Source organism: Bufo bufo, chromosome 1 (genome assembly GCF_905171765.1).
Source record: "Bufo bufo chromosome 1, aBufBuf1.1, whole genome shotgun sequence".
NCBI classification, from domain to species: domain Eukaryota; kingdom Metazoa; phylum Chordata; class Amphibia; order Anura; family Bufonidae; genus Bufo; species Bufo bufo.
The window spans coordinates 581,669,569-581,692,578 of record NC_053389.1 but is presented as its reverse complement, the minus strand read 5'-3'; the positions used below and the strand labels follow the sequence as shown (position 1 = coordinate 581,692,578).

At 40.9% G+C, this 23,010-nt stretch overlaps 1 protein-coding gene across 1 annotated transcript in view; it reads right to left on the bottom strand.

Moving 5' to 3' along the window:
- Positions 1 to 23,010, bottom strand: part of PRKCQ (protein kinase C theta) — a 101,618-nt gene that overhangs the window by 21,986 nt on the left and 56,622 nt on the right. The window contains 7 exon segments of the mRNA XM_040413326.1: positions 5,869 to 5,954; positions 5,957 to 6,004; positions 6,007 to 6,055; positions 6,424 to 6,480; positions 6,482 to 6,563; positions 8,798 to 8,860; positions 10,510 to 10,601. Coding sequence (XP_040269260.1) covers positions 5,869 to 5,954; positions 5,957 to 6,004; positions 6,007 to 6,055; positions 6,424 to 6,480; positions 6,482 to 6,563; positions 8,798 to 8,860; positions 10,510 to 10,601 — 477 coding nt within the window.

The following is a 23,010-nucleotide window of genomic DNA, read 5'->3' as shown; positions in this document are numbered from 1 at the left end:
CTAACTGATGGTCTCACATGTTCTTCAAGCACCTTCTGATACACAGTAGAATTCATCGTGGGATTCTATGATGGTGAGCTGACCAGGTCCTGCTGCAGCAAAGCAGCCCCAAACCATGACACTTCCACCTCCATGCTTCACAGTTGTATGAGGTTCTTTTCTTGGAATGCTGTGTTTGGTTTACGCCAAACATGTCCTCTGCTGTTGTGTCCAAATAATTCAATTTTGGACTCATCTGTCCCAAGAACATTATTCCAGAAGTCCTGGTCTTTGTCAACTTTATCTCTGGGCAAATGTCAGTCTGGCCTCGATGTTTCTCTTGAAAGCAAAGGTTCCTCCTTGCACACCTCCCATGCAAGTTAAACTTGTACAGTCTCTTTCTGGATTGTAGAGGCATGTACTTCTACATCAACAGTAGCCAGAGCCTGCTGTAGTTCTCGAGATGACACTTTAGGGTTTTTTGAGGACCTCTTTAGCATCTTGCGGTCTGCTCTTGGGGTGAACTTGCTGGGGCGACCAGTCCTGGGCATGTTGGCGTTGTTTTGAAAGCACTCCACTTGTAGACTATCTTCCGGACAGTGGAATGGCTGATTTCAAAATCTTTTGAGATCTTTTTAAATCCCTTTCCAGACTCATAGGCTGCTACAATATTTTTTCTGAAGTCCTCTGACAGCTCTTTTGCTCTCACCATGGTGCTCACTCTCACTTCAACAGTCAGGAGCACACCAAACTAAATGTCTGAGGTTTAAATAGGGCAAGCCTCATTCAACATGCTGAGTAACGATCTACTAATTATGTGCACCTGGTGTGATACACCTGTTGAGATCTGAGCCAATTAAGAGGGAATACATGTGAGGGTGTCCTATCTTTTTCCTCAGTTAGAATAGGCATTTTTGTAGAATGACATTTACAGAAGATCTTGAAAAGACTTTTCTTCAGTTTTCTTTGTTTAGTTGGATTACTTTAATCTCTCTGTATTGTTGAAACGGAGATGAAATAAACCATATATTAAAAATGTTACAAAAAACCACATGCTTTCAAAGGGTGTCCTAATTTTTTCACATGACTGTAAATGTGTGTAGTGTATATGGTACATGTGTATATTTGTGTGTGTAGTGCATCTGTCTGCCATTCCCCACTGTCACGGGGTTCCGAAGGTGCACTCGGTCCCCCATTGCCCGCAGAACTGTTGCTTAGCTTTTGGAATGAGGTTCTGTGTTTGACCTCATTCCCAGGGCGGCTTTACTAGCTGGGTGGCTCCTTGCTCCTAAGTCTGCCTTGAGCGCCGAGCTGATCACTCGGTGCTCGACTGGTTGGTCTGTCGGTCATGTGACGCTGGCCACGTCACATGACCCTCACTCCCCACTATAAATACAGGCAGCCTGCTGGCTACAGGTTGCCTGTTAATTTCTAGGTTCCTGGCTATTTGTTGGACTGCTGAATACTTACCTGATTCTGTTCCTTGACCATCCTTTTGCCTGATCCTCCTGTACTGCGCATCCGTCCTGGTATTGTGACCTCGGCTCCCACCTGACTACTCTCTTAGGACTCCTCTTGTACTTCTCTGCTCTCCTGGTATTTATGACCCCGGCTTCTCCTGACAATTCTCTGCTTGCGCCATTTGTACTTTGCAGCTTTCCTGTATTGACTCGGTCCGTTCACGTCCTGTTGTTTGTCTGTCTGTCATACCTGCACTTACTCCAAGTAGGATTGCCGTCCAGTTGTCCCCTGTCATTAGGGACTCCGCGACGGAAGTAGGCAGGGCCAGGGGTAAGGGTGGAGCGCAGTGGTCACTTCCCTCCCCCCTGTGTGTGTGTGTACTCGACCGTTACAACCCACTGAGTAAGGAAGAAGTTGTTTAAAATTTGACTGACACACCTATCTGTAGGTCGGTGGCTAGCAATGGGTCCTGACTAGGGATGAGCGAACCCGTGGAAGTTTAGCCGAACTTCAGGTCAAAGTTTGGGTTCTTGACCCGAACTTGACCCCGAACCCAGACCCCATTAAAGTCAATGGGGACCCAAACTTCACTTTATTATTTTCCGCTATAACATAGTTATAACGGAAAATAATAGCATTCTTAAGACAGAATGCTATATAATATGGCCATTGAGGGGTTAAAAATAATAATAAAAAACTCACCCCATCCACTTGATCGTGCAGCCGGTATCCTTTTCTTTCTGCAGGACCTGCAAAAGAACCTGCAATGATGTCACCGTGCTCACCATGTGGTGAGCGCAGTGACCGTCATCGCACGTCCTGCTGCATGAAGATAGAAGGACCTGTGGTGACCATCACCGCACTCACCACCGCACTCAACCCTAGTCCTGACCAAGTATCCTAGATAAATGCCTATATGCTGCAACTGCGGGTGCTCGTATGGTACCTGGCTGCTGTTGACAGTATACTTTAGACCATGGGAGGAGCTATAGCTCATCTAGGCATGCAGGGCGCACGTTGAAGAAGCAATATACTATGTGAAATATACAGTGATGTGGCAGAGGCACTTCTTAGGTAGGTCTTTTATTTGTCCACCTTGCACAGCCTGACTGTAAGGGAATACGGAAAGTGTGAATGGGGCATAATACTTTTGGGTTTCAGTGTGGGGGTGGTCTAGTCCAAGGTTTGCCTGGGCCATAGGACTCTAACGCTACTGTGTACTACTTGCTGAAAAAAATATTATGATAGGTACTCAATAAGAGTGCATTCAAACGACCATGGGACGGTCATGCTCGTGTTGTGGACTGAAAACTGCGGATTCCCCTAAAGTCGCACAGTCTTGTGAGTTCATCCTAATGCTATTACGTCTAAAAACTGGAGCACTGCTAATATGCTCGAGCTAGAAAATATTTTAGTAAGTGTCAGGGAGCAGATCACCATAAATTACTTTATATTCTATGAAAAGGAAACATTTATATCTCACGTCAAAAATGTATTCTGCATGGCTGAACAGCCCTGCTGGAGTAAAATACAGTGGAGATGTCAGACAGACTTGAGTCACGTATCTCTGCCTAAAACTCAATATTATTCTACTTCTCCTTAGAAGAGCACCTGAATAGTGGCTTTTAATTATCTGTCTAAGGTTGCTTGAAATTTATTAGCTATCAATTAATTATAATCCTGCCAAGTCTGACGTGCATTTCAATGATTTCAAAGCCAATATGCTCCACTAAATGATGGCATTTTCTTGTACTCATATTTCTTGTAAGTGAATGGACTACCTCCTGTAGGAAAAAGAGGATCTGTTTCATTTCTAGAAGACAGTTTTGCAGTAATCTGGTAACACACAAGCTGATATTACCCCTTTGCAGGACTGTATAGCACCAGAATCACTATTAAACATGTCCTACATATAGTAGCCATAGTGCATGGCCAGTCAGCTTAAAGAGGACTTCTCACCACAAAATGCAAAGTAGTCTGTAGACATTGCTATATAGGTTAAGGGTCCATTCACACGTCCGTAGTGTATTGCGGATCCACAATTGCGAGACAAGATTAGGACATGTTATATTTTTTTGCGGAGCCGCGGCCCGAAAGTTCGGGGCCGCAGCACAGAAATGCGGATGCGGATAGCACACTGTGTGCTGTCTGCATCTTTTCTGTCCCCATAGAGAATGAATGGGTCCACCACCCGTTCCGCAAAAATTGCGGAACAGATGTGGACCATTTGCGGACCTGTGAATGGAGCTTATGGGAAAAGAGTCCATAAAACCTGTAATTCATACAATTATATCTTTGCTTTTTCCACTTCCTATCGGTACAGGGAGGAGGTGTTATCAGTGACTGACAGCTATCTCGGCCACATTTATACACACAATGTAATCTGATAACACCTCCTCCCTGTACGATAGCTCTTTACAGGAAGTGGAAAAAGCAACATATAAATGTATAAATTACAGGTTTTATTGAATCTTTTCCGGGCAAATCTATAGATCTATATACTATATATAATATCTATAGATGAAAAAAGGATAATATCTTCATTATGTGTAAATGCTTCATGTTTGTTGATAAAAGCAAATTTATTATATTGTTAGTATATTAATGACATTATATTTATAATATTATAATATAATTAAATTGATTATAATTATATTATATTATAGTTATATTGTGATTTGTTAATATTATATTATTATTTATTTGAAAGTGCCATTAATTTCATGGCGCTAATACATCCAGACGGGGTTACACAAATATAAAAATAAAATAAACAACTATTTACATACTGTACAGAGGGGTAGAGAACCCTGCCCGCAAGAGCTTACAACAGTTTCTGTTGTAAATTATAGTTATCTGTTGGGTCGCAGAAGGTCCCATTCATCTAATAAGCACATCCAGTTTAAAAAGTGGTGTAATCGATTCAAAAGCCCTAAGAATCACTACATTTTTAAAGCAAATGAAGCTTGCACAAAAAAAAATTGTGACTTTTTGAAGTCAGAAAACTGGTGATGAAAAGGTCATGGTAAATTCCACCTATTGACTGCCATGCAGATGGCAATTCTTGCATATTCTGAAAGGGACTTCCAAACAACTGACTATTTGCCCAGCATAACCAGAACCTAGGATGCTCCTTAAAAAGTAAGATCCTTACACAGCATATAACTGATAAAGCCATAACATTTCAAAGTCAACACTATGGAATGGTCAACCACTTTGTCGGTATTTCACTAATATCTTTTAGTTTAGAGTGGCTGCATGCTTTGAAAAAGTCAAACTCTCAAAATCTCAAAATGGTTCTGTCCAGAATTCCTGAGGGGTAGCTCATAAAAAATTCTGAATGCATGTGTCCCTTTGTTTCAAGCAAACCACAAATAAAAGCATCTCTAGATTGCAGCACTGATTATACCACTTTCACACAGTCATTATTTGTCAGTATTTTTCCTAAGTGTTGTAAGCCAAAAACCGGAGGGTGGGGTTGAACAGAAGAGGTTCAAATATTTTCGTTATACTGTTCCTCTGTAGGTTTTATTCATGGTTTTGGCTTACAAATTCTGATGCAAAATACTGACCAAGTACTTACTGTGTGAACGTGCCTCAGTGGTGATACTAGCCAATATTAAAGTAGCTTCTTTCTGGCAAGGGAACCGTGCCAAGTACAACCGACTAGACTGATACAATTCCGTTCCCTACTGTTGAAATATCGGAGTAGTAGAGGCTTTTAAAGGTCACCCAGTATTTTTTTGGACAGTTTGTTCAAAGTGCAAGTAAAAGAAGAATTGAAGTTACTTCCAAGAAGGTTGTTGTCATAGAAATCTCACCTTCCTGCATTTGATTATATGTTAAAATTCTTCAAGAGCCTACAAGATCTGCTGTTCCATCACATTGCTCATGCAGATGTGAACGTTAATAGATTCAACTTCTCATTTCTGAAATATTTAAAGGGTCACTAATTTAAAAATCTTTTTTTTTTTGGGATATCATAAAGACATTACAAAAGTTTAGAAGTCTGAATGTTGAGAACCCCACTGATCCCTGAATGAAGGTAGAGAAATGCGTGCATAAGCCCATTCTCTTTCCACGCTGCATGAGACGGGCTCCATGGAAATCTATGGGCCTGTCTTGATTCAGTTCTCAGCAGCGCGGAGAGAGAGTGTGTCATGCATGTTCTTCTTTCCCCTCAGTCTAGGAATCAGGTGGGGGTCTCAGCTCTAAACTTTTGATATGTCTTAATGACATATAAAAACATATTGTGAAAAGTTAGTGCCTTTTAAAAGCTCCTCAATGAAAACAAAAATTATTGTAATTAAGCTAGAGCTACAATAAGGGGTTAAACATAAACCCCCAAGTGCCCACTCATGCCAGAGGCAATTGTGGAAAAGACATACAAAAACAACATAAGAGAAAATAGCTATTGTATGATCTTACCATGACCAGTATATCTTTAGCCTCTTTACTAAGAAAACGGGGATACACTGGGTCATCCATGCGTATAGACTGAAATAACTGTTCTCATCCATACCACGGAATGGAGATTGGCCAATTAACATTTCATAGAGAAGACCCCAAATGACCACAGTCAAACTGAATAGCTGTATTTCTGTCCCAGTAAAATCTACAACACAAGCCAGAAATAGCGGGTTATTATATAATCATGGAAATATCACTTATCTCACCTGACTTTCCAATGATGGTCAGTGTAGCCTGCTGACTTTTCCTATTGGCCAACCATAATAAAATGTATACTGTTCAGAATATACCGTATGAGAATCTATGGATGCCATGAGCAATTATATGGTATACCGTTGCATTTGCTTTACTTTTATGGCAAATGTCAGGAGATTATTCCAACGTATACGCCAAATATAGAGTCCTAAACATGATATTAACAGAGTATAAACCTTCATATTCATGTTTCCTGGTTTTGCAATGAAAATTGAGAGGTACAAGAACAACATGTACAATGTAGAAAGGAATACATACCTCTGGAGCAATGTAGTCAGGAGTCCCACAGAATGTACTTGTTTTTGCATCTCCAAAACATATTTTCCTTACACATTCCAAAATCTGCTATCTTTATGTGGCATTCCATATCCAAGAGTACATTATCTAACTTTCAAGTCCTAAAATAGGAGAAAGGAAGTTGATCCTAAATGAACTTGTATAGAGCATTCAATCAGTGATGTGTTCTAAAATTACTTCTATGAAAATTGCAATTGTTTTATCACATATAAGAAATAAAAGAGTTTTCCCAGAATTCAATGTTCCCCATTGTAGTTAGTTCAAAGCTTTCTGGCAGAGAGTCCCCAGGTGCTTAATAGGTATTTCTTTTCCTGGTAAATTTATGATTAATCGGTCGCCTGAGTCTGGAGTTTTCTGATACCTTCTGGACATGTTTTGGACCAAAAAGACTTTGTTCACTTCTATATGCATATAGTGAGATGTTCTCCCCATGCAATGATAGCTGTTTCATAGGCACTGGCTGCAATTACTATTTTTGTACCCCAGATGCCCCTCATGAGTTATCTTCTCTCTGCATGGATTTTTTAAAAAGTACATTTTGATGATTTGGTTTTGTCCTTGTCGGGTCCATATATAGTGTCAAATAGGAACAAAGTCAAAGAAATGTTCAGACCAGTCCTGTTTCAGCCTTTAAAGACTTTTTTCCTTGTGTTGATAGCCCAATCCAGTTTTGGTCAAAACGTGACAAGTGTGCTTGTTTATTTCAGTGAGTGATGACTAGAGACCTCTATTGCAACGTATCTCCAGGGGAAGAAGAATTGAGCAGGGTAAAGTTCAACTTCCCGATACTTCTTTCTCGCCGTGCCCATCAGGCATTAAAAAAAGATTGAGCGGAAATTATCGATATCCTTCAACATAAATCTCATTGCCAGTCTTTGAGTTACCGATCTACTAGCAGAAACCAATTTAGTTCTAATATGAAAAAGCTTTCAACGCTTCCTGATATTGTGTATATGTGTAAAAAATGTTTTTTCTTACAGAAGAAATAAAGTGGATATAAAACGCCGAGAAATTCCTCAGGAAAAAGGTATGAATTTGTTATGATACATTTTCTGCACGTCTCAGAAAATGATGTGTTGTCTACATAGTCTTTGGATGAAACAGATCATTGCGATTAGGCTACTTTCACACTAGCATTAATGTTTTCCGGTATTGAGATCCGTCATAGGGTCTCAATAACGGAAAAAAAAACGCTTCTGTTTTGTCCCTATTTATTGTCAATGGGGACAAAACGTAACTGACCAGAACGGATGCTCCAAAATGCATTCCGTTCCATTCTCATACTGGATAGCAAACCGCAGCATTGCGGCAGTTTGCTTTTCCATCCTGGGATGCGGAGCAAGACGGATCCGTCATGACCCACAATGCAAGTCAATGGGGACGGGTCCATTTTCTCTGACACGATAGAAAAAGGATCCGTCCCCCATTGACTTTCAATGGAGTTTATGACAGGTCTGCATCCGTTATGAACGGATCCGTTGTATTATCTTTAGCATACCCAAGACAGAGCGTCTTGGGTATGCTAAAGATAATACAACCGGAACCGTTCATAACGATGCAGACGATTATATTATCAGTAATGGAAGTATTTTTGCTGAACCCTGCGGATCCAGCAAAAAACGCTAGTGTGAAAGTAGCCCTAGCCAGATTTATATACAGCCTTACTTTATATTTCATCCTTTTCTTTTCTACTTTGCAACAAATGTATCATCATTCTGTTTTGTATCCAAAATGTAAAAATAAAGAAGCACTTATGCAGTCTCGAAGAAAACGGGACATTCTTATCTTTATTTGTATCTTCTTCAATGTATCAATGCAGTTGAAGTTCTTATGGGCAGGTAAGTTCTTTTCTCTTAATGTATTGTTCGGAATACTTTGACATTTTACTCAGACGCTATTTGCCTAACTATGCACAACCTTTAACACTGGCAGATGATCACGCTAAGTATAATTGGCACTTGTTAATGGGTCGGCGATCTCACTGGACAAATAAGTAAACGCTTGTTAGTTGGTTGATTGTATCATTTATGCCAGCATGAAAACACGTGCAAGTTAGCATAAACAGAGGAAATGCCACCAAATTTGCATAACTATGGGAGATGAACGATCTTAGTAATGATGATTTGTCACCCATGCACTTTCCATTCACCTTGGAAAGACCTTATTACAACAAGCATGATCAACTGGTTTAATTGTTGTTTGGTGCCCACTATGCAATACATGCTATAGAAATGAGGTTATTATTATTATTATTATTAATAATAATAATAATAATAATAATAATATTATGATTATTACTTTTAAGTAGCAGCATAACAAAGCGTCTGTGTGTTACCTGTATACTACTCCTTTGGAATGAAGGAACTGGAGACCACACACAATTTCAGCTGCATAGAATCTACAAATAATTGAGGAAATATTAGGTTAAGCAGATAAAAAACACAGTAAAATGATACATAGCAAGTTATCATTTATTTAAATCTGCATACCTATTAAAAGGGTCAAACATGGACTTATAGGGTAGCTGCCTTACATCTGGTGGCATTGGAGGCAGAGCTTGTTAAGAGCTCATTTGCCTCCCTTTCTTCCCAGAATTCCAGAGGAGCATGTATGGCCTATAAGTCTCCTCACGCCGATTAAGGTGCTCTCTATCCCCATGGAGAGATAGTACCCCCCAAATCCTTTTAGATGAGTGATTCAAAGGAGAAGCCAATATAGGCAGAATGTATGTAAATAAAAAATCTGCCACAGAAAAATCTGCTCTTGATGGGGATTGGTCCTCACAAAGTGATCTTTTTGAGAGTTTACACTGTAGAGTTCTCCTATAACATATCTAATTTTTTTTAAACATTTTGAATTTCTAATTATATTTCATGCATTTTCAACAGCACTGCAAAAAAAATATTATTTTTTTAAATCATATTAGAAGTTTTGTTTTTATTTGTATAACTCTTGGTATTCTCATCTCTGATACTTATGGCATTATATCATCACCTCTGGTACCTCACACATATTGAGGTGAGTGAGTCTAGTGAACTCTGTTCAACCAGGTGACACAGCTGCAGACTGAATGGAGATGTGGTTGTGCAGTACCCCAGAATAGGGTATATGCAAATTCTTTCTTGTTATATAATGTTATGTAACATTATTTAATATATTATTACATTGTAATACACTATATTAGAGTTAGTTAGTCAAGTATTTGCTGTTTAAGGCTGATAAAAACGTTACTTCAGTGAGAGGGACATTGCTAAAACACCTTTCACTCCTGGACACGGTCTGGCCAACCGAATCTTAATCCTGTACCCCTCAACTGGGAATTATAGCCACCATTGCAAGAATAATATTGCCAGCATTATAGTCTGCTGAAAGAGACTTGGGGAAGATAAAGAGGAAGGAGTACTACACTCCCCATCCTGTCCTATGTCCATACATTGCTATCTGGGAAGACTTGTACTGTGTATTGTTTGGAACTGTGTTTTGATACCATTGGATGTAATACAACTCCCATTCTGCACTTTAAACAGAGACTTTTTCATTTTCTACAACTGGTCTGGTTACTGACTCCAGCACCATTTGCCAGTCACTGCATCTACCATCAGGCAGGAGTCCCAACATCAGGGTGTGCCCCGAGGGAAGAAATGGTGCACCTTCCTATGACTACCCTGGCCCTAGGGAGCATCGATGTAAGGATTGCCACTGTGAATAATCATTGCAGCCAGAGCCACTACCACTCGCATCCTCCATTCTGCTCCCCTGGGGCTTGAAGCAGTTGCACATGTGCAAAGCTTTCTCGATTTCGGTCTGTAAGAGTTACAGAAAGAAATACAGAAGCCACCTCTGCATCCTGTTCTCCATTTGATGCATCTTCTGTTCGCCATCATTCCTGGTGAAACGGCCTATAATGTTTTGACAGGTGGAGGTCTAGATTTGGGATATGCCATATGTCTGAGAAGGGAAAGCCCCTTATGTTTATCAATCTTGTATGAATTGGGGTAAAATATTTTCGGAAACATTTAAAAATATATATATATTTATGAAACCTACGTAGCTAAGCCAAGATCAAACTTATGACAGCTCTGTATATGAAACATTAGATCGCCTCCGTTGAGATATTCCATGACAAAAAATAGGTTCTCCTGTCCAAGAAAAAAAGAATGATGTGAATAAATTGTACATATGAAATGACCAAATCTATATAACAATTAAACAAAACATAAGTGAATACATAATTTTACCTCTCTTTTAGTATGACACCCATATGTTATCACTAGTCAGTTGGTTTTAGTAGTGAGAAACTTAGTCACCTATGAGCAGTCAAGGTGCCTGACGTGACTGTGGTATAAATGAACTTGTATCTGGAAGGTCTAACTGATAATGAGTCAGTTTCCTGGCAAAACTACACCACAGAAAGGCAAAAAAATGACTCATAACTTCCCTGAGGCTATTGAAAAGTGCCTCTAATGTGATAGATACAACATGTTAAATCATGAAATATCTGAAGACTGCACATTGCCAAATTATTGATTGATCGAGTTTGGTTTAATTAACAGATCTGCTGACAAATCATGTTCATTTGTGGTGAGCAATCTTCACCAGATGCTTTATGGTCATTTTTTTAAAATACAGAAGTCATAATCTTTTTTTTTTAATATGATTTATTTGGGGTGTCTTAAAAAAATCAACATTATCAGTTTTCCCTATGTGTTTCCATTAGTTGCATACCAAAAATGAACGTGAACGTTAACTAACTAATTTTCAGCAAGATAGTAAGCTCATGAACACCTCCAAAGTTTACCAAAATCCTTTGGGGGAGGTTTATTAATAGTGTTTTTCGCATAATATCTTGCCTCTGAATAGTGAGGGACATTTATCGAACCTGGTATGTGAAAATGTGGCCTGCAAATGTCACAAGTACTGTCACACGGGGTGATTTGTCCAGAAGTTTGTGACATTTTGAGAGCTGCACTTTCACATGCCACTTTCAGATGTAGAAAATAAAAATTTAGTCAGGATTTCAGTGTAGATCACTTGTATGTCACAATGATGAAGGGTGACTTTAAAAAAAAAAAAACACAAAAAAGGCACAACTTCATGCAAGTATTCCCACGTGTACTTACACTGAAGGAGTGCATTCTACATTGCACTTGCTCTTGGTGCAGGTGCTCATAGCAACTCCAATATAAAAACTCAAATATCAATATAAATATCAATTATCACACTCAAATTATCAATATAAATATCACTATAAAAACTAACCTCAAATCCACCTACTAGATAAATTCCTCTAGTGTTTTTTTTGTTAAATGTGTGTTAAATTGTGAACGATGCTTGAAAGGGCCTGTGCAAGAGTGTGATGAGATCTGTCATATTTCAAGGCAGTCTGTAGGAAAAATGCAACAAACGGCCCCATGTGAGGGTGTAAGTGATGATTTTGCAACTGAATGGGCCACAGGGGATGCTTATTTGAGAAGCAATGTGCCATAGAGATGCCTATTTGAGACAGAATCTGCCATAGAGATGCCTATTTGCGGGCACAATGCTCCACAGGTCTTTCTACTAACAGAATTTTGCACATATTTTCATACAACCTTGGAGCTGTTATACTTTTTAGACAACCTAATGTGACTCAACATGGCTTAGATTAGACAAAGACAAAGATATCAGCCATAAAAAATTTACTTAAAAAATAGACATGTCTACCATGGCACTTAATAGTAATACTTTAGGTGTAGTATGATAATATATGCCATGCAAGAGATGCGCGCCAGAAAAAATTGCACAAGGCTGACGGATTCTAGGTGGCAAGTGCTATAATACTATATATGCTCTCCGTTGGGATTTTGGTGGGATAAGTGTGGATAACATCTGTGAGATGAAAATGCAGTTTTCATGTGTAAGCTATTTACTGTTTTGACTGCTGACAAACTTATTGACTATTCCAATAGCAACCAGCAGAATTGTGAAAGTTTCCACTGATGTATAAAGGTCCCTTTACCAGGGACGATATTACAGCAGATTGGGTCGGGAAGGGAGCGTTTCCCGACATTCTGCTGCTCGCTGATGTAGGAGGACCGCAGGCATTTACATGCAGCGATCTCCTCCAGGACATGGGGAGGAGCGATCGCTATTGCCGAGGAGGTTTTTGGGTTCTCACAATCAATCCAATTACTCGATGAACGAGTGTTTTGTACATTTACACTGCCAGATCATTGCTAATGAGCATTATTATTGAACGCTTGTTAGCGATGATCTATCCGATTCTTGGCCTGTGTAAAGGGCCTTTAATACAGTGTGTGATTACTATCTGATAAGTAAAGTAATATATTTACAAAACACTGACTCATTTAGCAATATATTAACCTGTTAGTGACTGCCCATAATGGTCTTTAACCTCTTGACTGCAGCATCTAAGCGCTTTCAGAGGGAAGAGGGCTCATTCTATCACCTGGTTGTCCCCTGTGAATGCGGGTATTCAATGCTTTTAAATTACAGCCAAAGTTCCAAAAGTATGACCTAATAGATTGCCTGTCACTCTTTTCTACTGACAGCATAATACACTGTTCTCCAAAAGCTCTGTGTATATATTGTAGGAAAGCGCAAGGGTCCGTCATTGGCGGAAGATATGTCACCGAGGTTCTTGGCCTCGGTGAGGTAAGAGCCGGTAATTTTAAGTGTCAGTGGCAGCTAGTGCTGACTGACACTATTGATTATTTAGTGTGGCTGTAAAGCCGATCCGGGCCGGCTCTTACTGGGAGCAGGGTGGGTGGCTGCTCACCCCGTTTCAGACCGGGTTTTGGTTAGGGATATAAAACCCAGCCATGCAGTCTCAGCTGGGTGGTGTGGATTATCCTACATTTCACAGTGAATCTGTGGAGTCTTGTGGTTTGAGATCTGCATGATGTGTGCCGTACTAAAGGGCTGAGGAGCCACATTGCTGGGAAGCAGCACCTAAAGCCTTGTTGGGGACTGCTACTGCCAAAAACCGCTGACAAGGTGAATGCTTTTTGTTCTGTGGACCTTGACGTGGTGTGAATGAACACCAAGACGACGAACTGTCATTTTTGTTTATGTGAATAAACACTGCACTGTTTAAGTCAAAGACTTTGTTTTTGCCTCTGTATAGTGTCGGCTAATCTGCCTACAAAACGCGAATCCCCCACATATATATATATATATATATATATATATATAGAGAGAGAGAGAGAGAGAGAGAGAGAGAGAGGAGATTAGAAAAAGGGCAGCATTCACATGGGTGAATAAGGATTTATTTTCCCTTATTTAAGAGTGCTGCCTACTGTATTTCGTATCTTTGTATTTAGGGTCCCAATAATACATATTCCCTTTTGTAGGATGTTGTTTTATAGCCATGTATATATGGTATATGTATATACCAGTACAGACAAAAAGTTTGGACACACCTTCTCATACAAAGTGTTTTTCCTTATTTTCATGACTATGAAAATTGTAGATTCACACTGAAGGCACTCTAAAACTATGAATTAACACATGTGGAATTATATACATAACAAACAAGTGTGAAACAACTGAAAATATGTCATATTCTAGGTTCTTCAAAGTAGCCACCTTTTGCTTTGATTACTGCTTTGCACACTCTTGGCATTCTCTTGATGAGCTTCAAGAGGTAGTCCCCTGAAATGGTTTTCACTTCACAGGTGTGCCCTGTCAGGTTTAATAAGTGGGATTTCTTGCCTTATAAATGGGGTTGGGACCATCAGTTGCGTTGAGGAGAAATCAGGTGGATACACAGCTGCCCTGGCCTCCAGAGTCACCGGACCTGAACCCAATCGAGATGGTTTGGGGTAAGCTGGACCGCAGAGTGAAGGCAAAAGGGCCAACAAGTGCTAAGCATCTCTGGGAACTCCTTCAAGACTGTTGAAAGACCATTTCAGGGTACTACCTCTTGAAGCTCATCAAGAGAATGCCAAGAGTGTGCAAAGCAGTAATCAAAGCAAAAGATGGCTCCTTTGAAGAACCTAGAATATGACATATTTTCAGTTGTTTCACATTTGTTTGTTATGTATATAATTCCACATGTGTTAATTCATAGTTTTTATGCCTTCATAGTCATGAAATAAAGAAAACTCTTTGAATGAGGTGTGTCCAAACTTTTGGTCTGTACTGGTATATATATATAGATATATATAAATATATATAATATATGTATATTATGGGTTGTGGGAAGCTGCAATGAAAAACAGTTTTTAAGAGAATACAGTTATCGTGTTGTTTAGACCACAAAATTTAAAATGTAAAAAATAAGTGTTTGTTTTCCCAGAAAGAGTTAACAAAAGTTAATCACCATTAAAAAATAAAAATTGTGCCATTAAAAAATAAAAAAATAAAACAAAACAAAACAAGGCTCTTACGGCTACAATGAAGGGAAAATTGAAAAAAATTATAGCTTGTGGAATGCAATAAAGAAAAAAATTGCTAGGTCACTGAGGTGCAAAATAGGCAGGCCACTAAGGGGTTAATAAATTAATCAGTATGAACTAGTAAACTATTTAGTTAAAGCAAACTTGCTGATGGTAGATTTTTACTTTTGGCAAATAATTAAATTAGATGAAAATGTCAAAGTTTGTATTATAAAAGTTATTCTATTCTCAGGCCTATGTTTGTCAGACATATTGCTCGGGTTTTCGGCAGGCACATACTAGGTACTCCAGCTGCTCTCATTACAAATAAGCCTATGTGTGATTCTACACAGTAGACGTGGTCCCACTCTTCAAAGTATGAAAGGCCTATTGGACCGGAGGAATCTCTCTCCTTTTTAAAAACCTTTCATGAGCTGAGTGACCATCAAGCTGGGAAAAAGGTCAGAGAGATCCAGAATCAATTCTGAACCAGCATGATACTTGAATTAAAAGGTGGCAGAAAAATCTTTACTCTTTGTTTGAACCTTGCTCTATCCTCTGCATTTTTCATTTGACTTTTAAACACCATCTTTGATTGAATTGTGTTTGATGGTAAAAGGACAGAGTAGTAATTGGCTGTTAAATTAAGCACAAAATGAACAGTGATTTATACAACGTCTGCCTTGGTGGTTTCCCTGAACTAAGAAATGGGTTTCTATGGGTGTATTCTAAAGAGAAGAAAGACATCAATCTATTGAAATGTTAGTCGTACAGAGCTGTGTATAGAGTACCCCGTGTGCTCAGGAAACATTATTATCTTTTGTACTATACCATCATTTATAGTGTGCACTCGGGAGACAGTATGATTTTATGGACTGTGCTAGCATTTACTGTATACAATGTGTTCAGGGGACATTATTATTATGAGCAGAAATGTATGCAATGTGCTCGGGAAATGCTGATATACTGTTATGCCATGTGCAGGAATCAGCTGGCAACTGCAAACATTTGCAGTTTTGTTAAGTATCTCATGTAATATAGTAATCTAACCTGAACTATTCTAAAATAAAAATGACTCCTCTAATAGATACAAACTGTTTGGTGGGGGCCCAACCTCTGGGATTCCCATGATCACTAAACACAGATTATATCTATTGGACTGCTGAAGAGAAGCTTAGTTCAGTGGTCAAGTATCTCCATCAGTCTCACATTGAAGAATTGGGTTGGGTCAGACCCCACCGATCAGACACTTTTTAGCTTTAAAAAGGTGATCAGTTTAAATTATGGGAGTCTGGGACAGTCCTTTTAAATAATGGACCTTGTTTGTTCTCCATGATTTGGGTGCTTTTTTTTGGGGGGGGGGGGGGGGGGGGGGGGTGCTTAGAAACCTTAAGGTCACATTCACACCTGTGCTGTGAACTCCAGCATTCTGTTCCGGTAGAGGAACTGACTGCCGGAGTTCACTGTATCCGGTATAGCCGGATACCGCCGCGCACCGCCGGATCCCCATTCACTATAATGGGATTTAGCAGGGATCTCTTTCTGGCATATATACCGGGTTTTGCCCAGACAAAAATGCTGTGTGTTGTACTTTTTGTCCGGCATACATTCCAGATACAGTGACCAGAATATAGTGCTGGAGCTTACAACGCAAATGTAGACCCGGCATAGGGTCTTGACAATTTATGCTTCCATGTACACCACATTTACGATGGTTAAATAAACACAGCAATATATTAATGGTGAAATGGTTCAACCTATTATCGTAGATTGTTGATCCAGACGAAATAAAAACAACCTATATAAGGTAGTTGCTTGATAATGTACTGACTTGATAATGTAAAAAATATACACTACATAGAAGATAAAAAAAAAGATTGAGATTCCTCAGTGTTGATTACTTTAATGGCTAACTGAAAAGATGATGACATAATTGCAAGCTTTTGAGACTTAAGCCTCTTCCTCAGGACATCTTTTAAGACAGCAACTGAAGATCCACCTTTAGACACCAAAGTACAAGTACAAAGGAATAATGAGGTAGATGAGACAAGTGATGTAAAGCAGGTCAATATGAGTGGAGGAGTAAACAATTGAAGCAGTAAATTGTTGGAGATTTACAGATTAGGAGTATGAAAGTTTTACTGTCCTCTAATAGATACCCGGTCCATGAATATGATGACTCAAAAGGTCTGAGGGGAACATTCATAATTATGATGACTCAAAAGGTCTGAGGGGAACATTCGTTAAGAGATGTAGAAGGACATAAATTCATGAGACACATTCATTCCTGATCTGAGTGTGTCAAAGGGGGTCATGGGCTTGTATTTCCAGACTCTCCTGTCCTTCTGAGATTTGAAATTTCCTTTTAATATCAAAACTTTCATGGCTGTGTGTTTTGGTCAAGGCTGCAAAAGTATTTCAGTTCAGGCAAAGGTTTCCTTTTTTCTTTTACTGTGTGGAGATGAGAGTTCATTCATGTTTTAAGCTTTTGACCTGTTTCGCCGACATAGAGACAGTATGACTTTTGGTGCATACAATCAAGTAGACCACATTTGGCAGGGTAAAGGTACCTGAGATCTTGAAGTTCTAATGTGTATTGGGGATCTGTACCTTGTCAAAGTGGTCATTATGTATGGACAGGTCTTACACTTGGTCTGGTTGCAGGGGAATGTTCCAGTTGTTGTTGGAGAGGACAGTGAGCTTCTGACAATGATGTTTTTAACATGAGAGGACCATTTGAAATCCATATTTCTAGATCCCCCCACTTCTGTGCTATAGGTAGCCCCCTAATCTTAAAAACATCATTGTCAGAACTGACTGTCCTCTCCAACAACAACAGGACTCCTGAGCTCACACACACAATGGAGAGGACTTAAAGAGGACTCCTCTCAATGCAATTTACTGCTAGTTTGTCAGAGCACAGCACCAAAATGCAAGTGAGTATGAAGATAACGATTACATAACCGGACTCGGCATTGCTTACACTATACTCTTCTTACTATAGTTTGTAGTGTGATTCAGAGCTGACAGATTCCCTTTAACAAGAAAAATATATTTCCTGACTCCTATATAGCAATCAAAACAAATGCCTTGATCGATCACGGAACTTAGGAATCAATTAGAGATAACTTGTAAAACATTCGGATATATCCCATAAAAAGTCTTTTGCTCCAGACCTGGGCTCATTTAGAAATCAACTGATGTCCCTTTGACAGATTATCTATATAGTCAATCATATAAGGTTACAAAAAAACCTTTAGTGTGTGAATCACCTGCTAATTGAATGTAGTAGCTCAATAAATGCTTTTAAATAGATGTTAGTTGAGCCCTGTAGTAATAGGCATAATTGGGCAGAGCTACAGTTCTCTTACCAGCTGCTTTCGTTTCATTCTACCTGCACAACTGGCACATAGGTTCCAACATGGGGGCATACACATAAAGACAGACCCAGTAGTATTTATCAGCATGGGGTACCCACAAGGTGCAGTTACACTAGTACACCTTACACCTACAGACAGGATTTAGCCTTTACTTCATGATGAATGCAGGCAAATTGTCACCGGAGGGAGCCAAAGGTCTTTGGGTATCCATATACAAGTGACTAGGCAAAGTAAAAGCTAAGGATATTTTAGTGTATTACAAATTTTCCATCCCTACTTTTCACGTACATACAGGCAATGGCAATTATACAGTGTAATTTGTAGGTTTGCTCTGTATATCTGTGTTTTTTTTCTTCTAATTTTACAAAGTTATATTATCATATAATAATACAAAAGTATTCGTTATTAGATAAAGGGGTATTCCGGTTATGTAAACTTATCTTCTATCCACAGTATAAGGGATAACTATTAGCTCTGTAGCGGTCCTACCGCTGGGACATCCTCTCCTCATAAGAACCTGTCGAATTCCCATAGAGATAAATGGAGCGGCCACGTACATGCCTGACCTCTTGCAATGTTCATTTGGGAGGGGGGGGGAAGGGGTTGCTCCACGGTGTCCAAGTTCTCATGATCATTGGGGATCCCTCTGGTAGAACCTCACCAATCTAACAATTATGGAGCATCTATTCTCTTAAATCTATGATGTGCCATTCCTTTCTTATTCTTTCTAAAAGTTTAGGAATGAATTACTAGCTGTTTGCACTGAAGGTTAAGATGGGTGTTAACAGTTGGGGGGTGTCCCTGCACAATCTGACACTGGCAGGATAAAGCCATATGTTAAATCTATAAGTTGTGCTCTACTTGATAGGCAGAGCCTCAGTCGCTAGACATTCTGTGCCTTCTGATTCCCGAAATGTAAATCCGGTACTGTGTGTACTGATCTTTATATAATTTCTATGCTTACAAGGATATTACTGCAGTGTATATCTTAGTGCTTTGCATATTATTATCTTATAAGTAGGGATGAGCGAACCCGAACTGTATAGTTCGGGTTCGTACCGAATTTTGGGGTGTCCGTGACACGGACCCGAACCCGAACATTTTCGTAAAAGTCCGGGTTCGGGTTCGATGTTCAGCGCTTTCTTGGCGCTTTTTGAAAGGCTGCAAAGCAGCCAATCAACAAGCGTCATACTACTTGGCCCAAGAGGCCATCACAGCCATGCCTACTATTGGCATGGCTGTGATTGGCCAGTGCACCATGTAACCCAGCCTCTATTTAAGCTGGAGTCACGTAGCGCCGCACGTCACTCTGCTATGATCAGTATAGGGAGAGGTTGCAGCTGCGACGTTAGGGCGAGATTAGGCAGATTAACTCCTCCAAAAGACTTCATTCTGTGATCGATCTGCAGCTGTGGATCATTGAAGTGCTATTATTGACTTGCTCACTTTTTTGAGGCTGCCCAGAGCGTTTTTAGATCCTTTTTTTTCTGGGGTGATCGGCGGCCATTTTGTGACTTGTGGTGCGCCAGCACGAGCTATCACCAAGTGTATTTAACCATCGATAGTGTGGTTATTTTGTGCTATATCCTACATCAGCTGCAGGCTGAGCCTGTGTCACCGAAGTGCATTTAACCATCAACAGTCTGGTTATTTTTTGGCCATATACTACATCAGCTGCAGGCTGAGCCTGTGTCACCCAAGTGCATTTAACCATCAACAGTCTGATTATTTTTTGGCCATATACTACATCAGCTGCAGGCTGAGCCTGTGTCACCCAAGTGTATTTAACCATCGATAGTGTGGTTATTTTGTGCTATATCCTACATCAGCTGCAGGCTGAGCCTGTGTCACCCAAGTGCATTTAACCATCAACAGTCTGATTATTTTTTGGCCATATACTACATCTGGTGCAGGCTGAGCCTGTGTCACCCAAGTGCATTTAACCATCAACAGTCTGATTATTTTTTGGCCATATACTACATCTGGTGCAGGCTGAGCCTGTGTCACCCAAGTGCATTTAACCATCAACAGTGTGGTTATTTTTTGGCCATATATTACATCAGGGGCAAGTTGAGCCTGTCACCCAGCGCCTAAAAAATAGACCTGACATTTCTATTCAACCAAATCTGCACAGTTTTAGCTGGTCAAGTTATTTGTAGTGACCGTAAAAGCAGACTTTTTGTTCTGGGTTGAAAAAGCATTCCAAATTTGCCATTCTGAAAATAACTAGTTTGTGGTATTTGAGGCCTACTTGAAATCTATCCCAAAAAGAAAATCTTACATTGAAGGTATTGATAGTGTCATTCAGAAAAACCTAAGACACACGCTAGCGTGCTGATAGAAGTGTCATTCTGTGATTAAACCTATAACTGTCACACAGCGCAAAAAAAAAACAGGTCTCACATCTCTATTCAACCAAATCTGCACAGTTTTAGCTGGTCAAGTTATTTGTAGTGACCGTAAAAGCAGACTTTTTGTTCTGGGTTGAAAAAGCATTCCCAAATTTGCCATTCTGAAAATAACTAGTTTGTGGTATTTGAGGCCTACTTGAAATCTATCCCAAAAAGATAATCTTACATTGAAGGTATTGATAGTGTCATTCAGAAAAACCTAAGAAACACGCTAGCGTGCTGATAGAAGTGTCATTCTGTGATTAAACCTATAACTGTCACACAGCGCAAAAAAAAAACAGGTCTCACATCTCTATTCAACCAAATCTGCACAGTTTTAGCTGGTCAAGTTATTTGTAGTGACTGTAAAAGCAGACTTTTTGTTCTGGGTTGAAAAAGCATTCCCAAATTTGCCATTCTCAAAATTGTGGTGAACGGGAACAATGAGAAAAACATCTAATAAGGGACGCGGACGTGGACATGGTCGTGGTGGTGTTAGTGGACCCTCTGGTGCTGGGAGAGGACGTGGCCGTTCTGCCACAGCCACACGTCCTAGTGAATCAACTACCTCAGGTCCCAGTAGCCAGCAGAATTTACAGCGATATTTGGTGGGGCCCAATGCCGTTCTAAGGATGGTAAGGCCTGAGCAGGTACAGGCATTAGTCAATTGGGTGGCCGACAGTGGATCCAGCACGTTCACATTATCTCCCACCCAGTCTTCTGCAGAAAGCGCACAGATGGCGCATGAAAACCAAGCCCATCGGTCTGTCACATCACCCCCATGCATATCAGGGAAACTGTCTGAGCCTCAAGTTATGCAGCAGTCTCTTATGCTGTTTGAAGACTCTGCTGGCAGGGTTTCCCAAGGGCATCCACCTAGCCCTTCCCCAGGGGTGGAACAGATAGAATGCACTAACGCACAACCACTTATTTTTCCTGATGATGAGGACATGGGAATACCACCTCAGCACGTCTCTGATGATGACGAAACACAGGTGCCAACTGCTGCGTCTTTCTGCAGTGTGCAGACTGAACAGGAGGTCAGGGATCAAGACTGGGTGGAAGACGATGCAGGGGACGATGAGGTCCTAGACCCCACATGGAATGAAGGTCGTGCCACTGACTTTCACAGTTCGGAGGAAGAGACCGAGCCAACAGCGTAGCAAAAGAGGGAGCAGTGGGCAAAATCAGAACACCCGCCGCCAAGAGACTCCGCCTGCTACTGACCGCCGCCATCTGGGACCGAGCACCCCAAAGGCAGCTTCAAGGAGTTCCCTGGCATGGCACTTCTTCAAACAATGTGCTGACGACAAGACCCGAGTGGCTTGCACGCTGTGCCATCAGAGCCTGAAGCGAGGCATTAACGTTCTGAACCTTAGCACAACCTGCATGACCAGGGACCTGCATGCAAAGCATGAACTGCAGTGGAGTAAACACCTTAAAAACAAGGAAGTCACTCAGGCTCCCCCTGCTACCTCTTCTGCTGCTGCCGCCTCGGCCTCTTCTGCTGCTGCTGCCGCCGCCTCGGCCTCTTCCTCCGCCTCTGGAGGAACGTTGGCACCTGCCGCCCAGCAAACATGGGATGTACCACCAACACCACCACCTGCGTCACCAAGCATCTCAACCATGTCACACGGCAGCGTTCAGCTCTCCATCTCACAAACATTTGAGAGAAAGTCTAAATTCTCACCTAGCCACCCTCGATCCCTGGCCCTGAATGCCAGCATTTCTAAACTACTGGCCTATGAAATGCTGTCATTTAGGCTGGTGGACACACACAGCTTCAAACAGCTCATGTCACTTGCTGTCCCACAGTATGTTGTTCCCAGCCGCCACTACTTCTCCAAGAGAGCCGTGCCTTCCCTGCACAACCAAGTGTCCGATAAAATCAAGTGTGCACTGCGCAACGCCATCTGTGGCAAGGTCCACCTAACCACAGATTCCATGGACCAGTAAGCACGGCCAGGGACGCTATATCTCCCTAACTGCACACTGGGTAAATGTAGTGGCGGCTGGGCCCCAGGCGGAGAGCTATTTGGCGCACGTCCTTCCGCCGCCAAGGATCGCAGGGCAACATTCTTTGCCTCCTGTCTCCTCCTCCTCCTACTCAGCTTCCTCCTCCTCTTCTTCCACCTGCTCATCCAGTCAGCCACATACCTTCACCACCAACTTCAGCACAGCACGGGGTAAACATCAGCAGGCCATTCTGAAACTCATATGTTTGGGGGACAGGCCCCACACCGCACAGGAGTTGTGGCGGGGTATAGAACAACAGACCGACGAGTGGTTGCTGCCGGTGAGCCTCAAGCCCGGCCTGGTGGTGTGCGATAATGGGCGAAATCTCGTTGCAGCTCTGGGACTAGCCGGTTTGACGCACATCCCTTGCCTGGCGCATGTGCT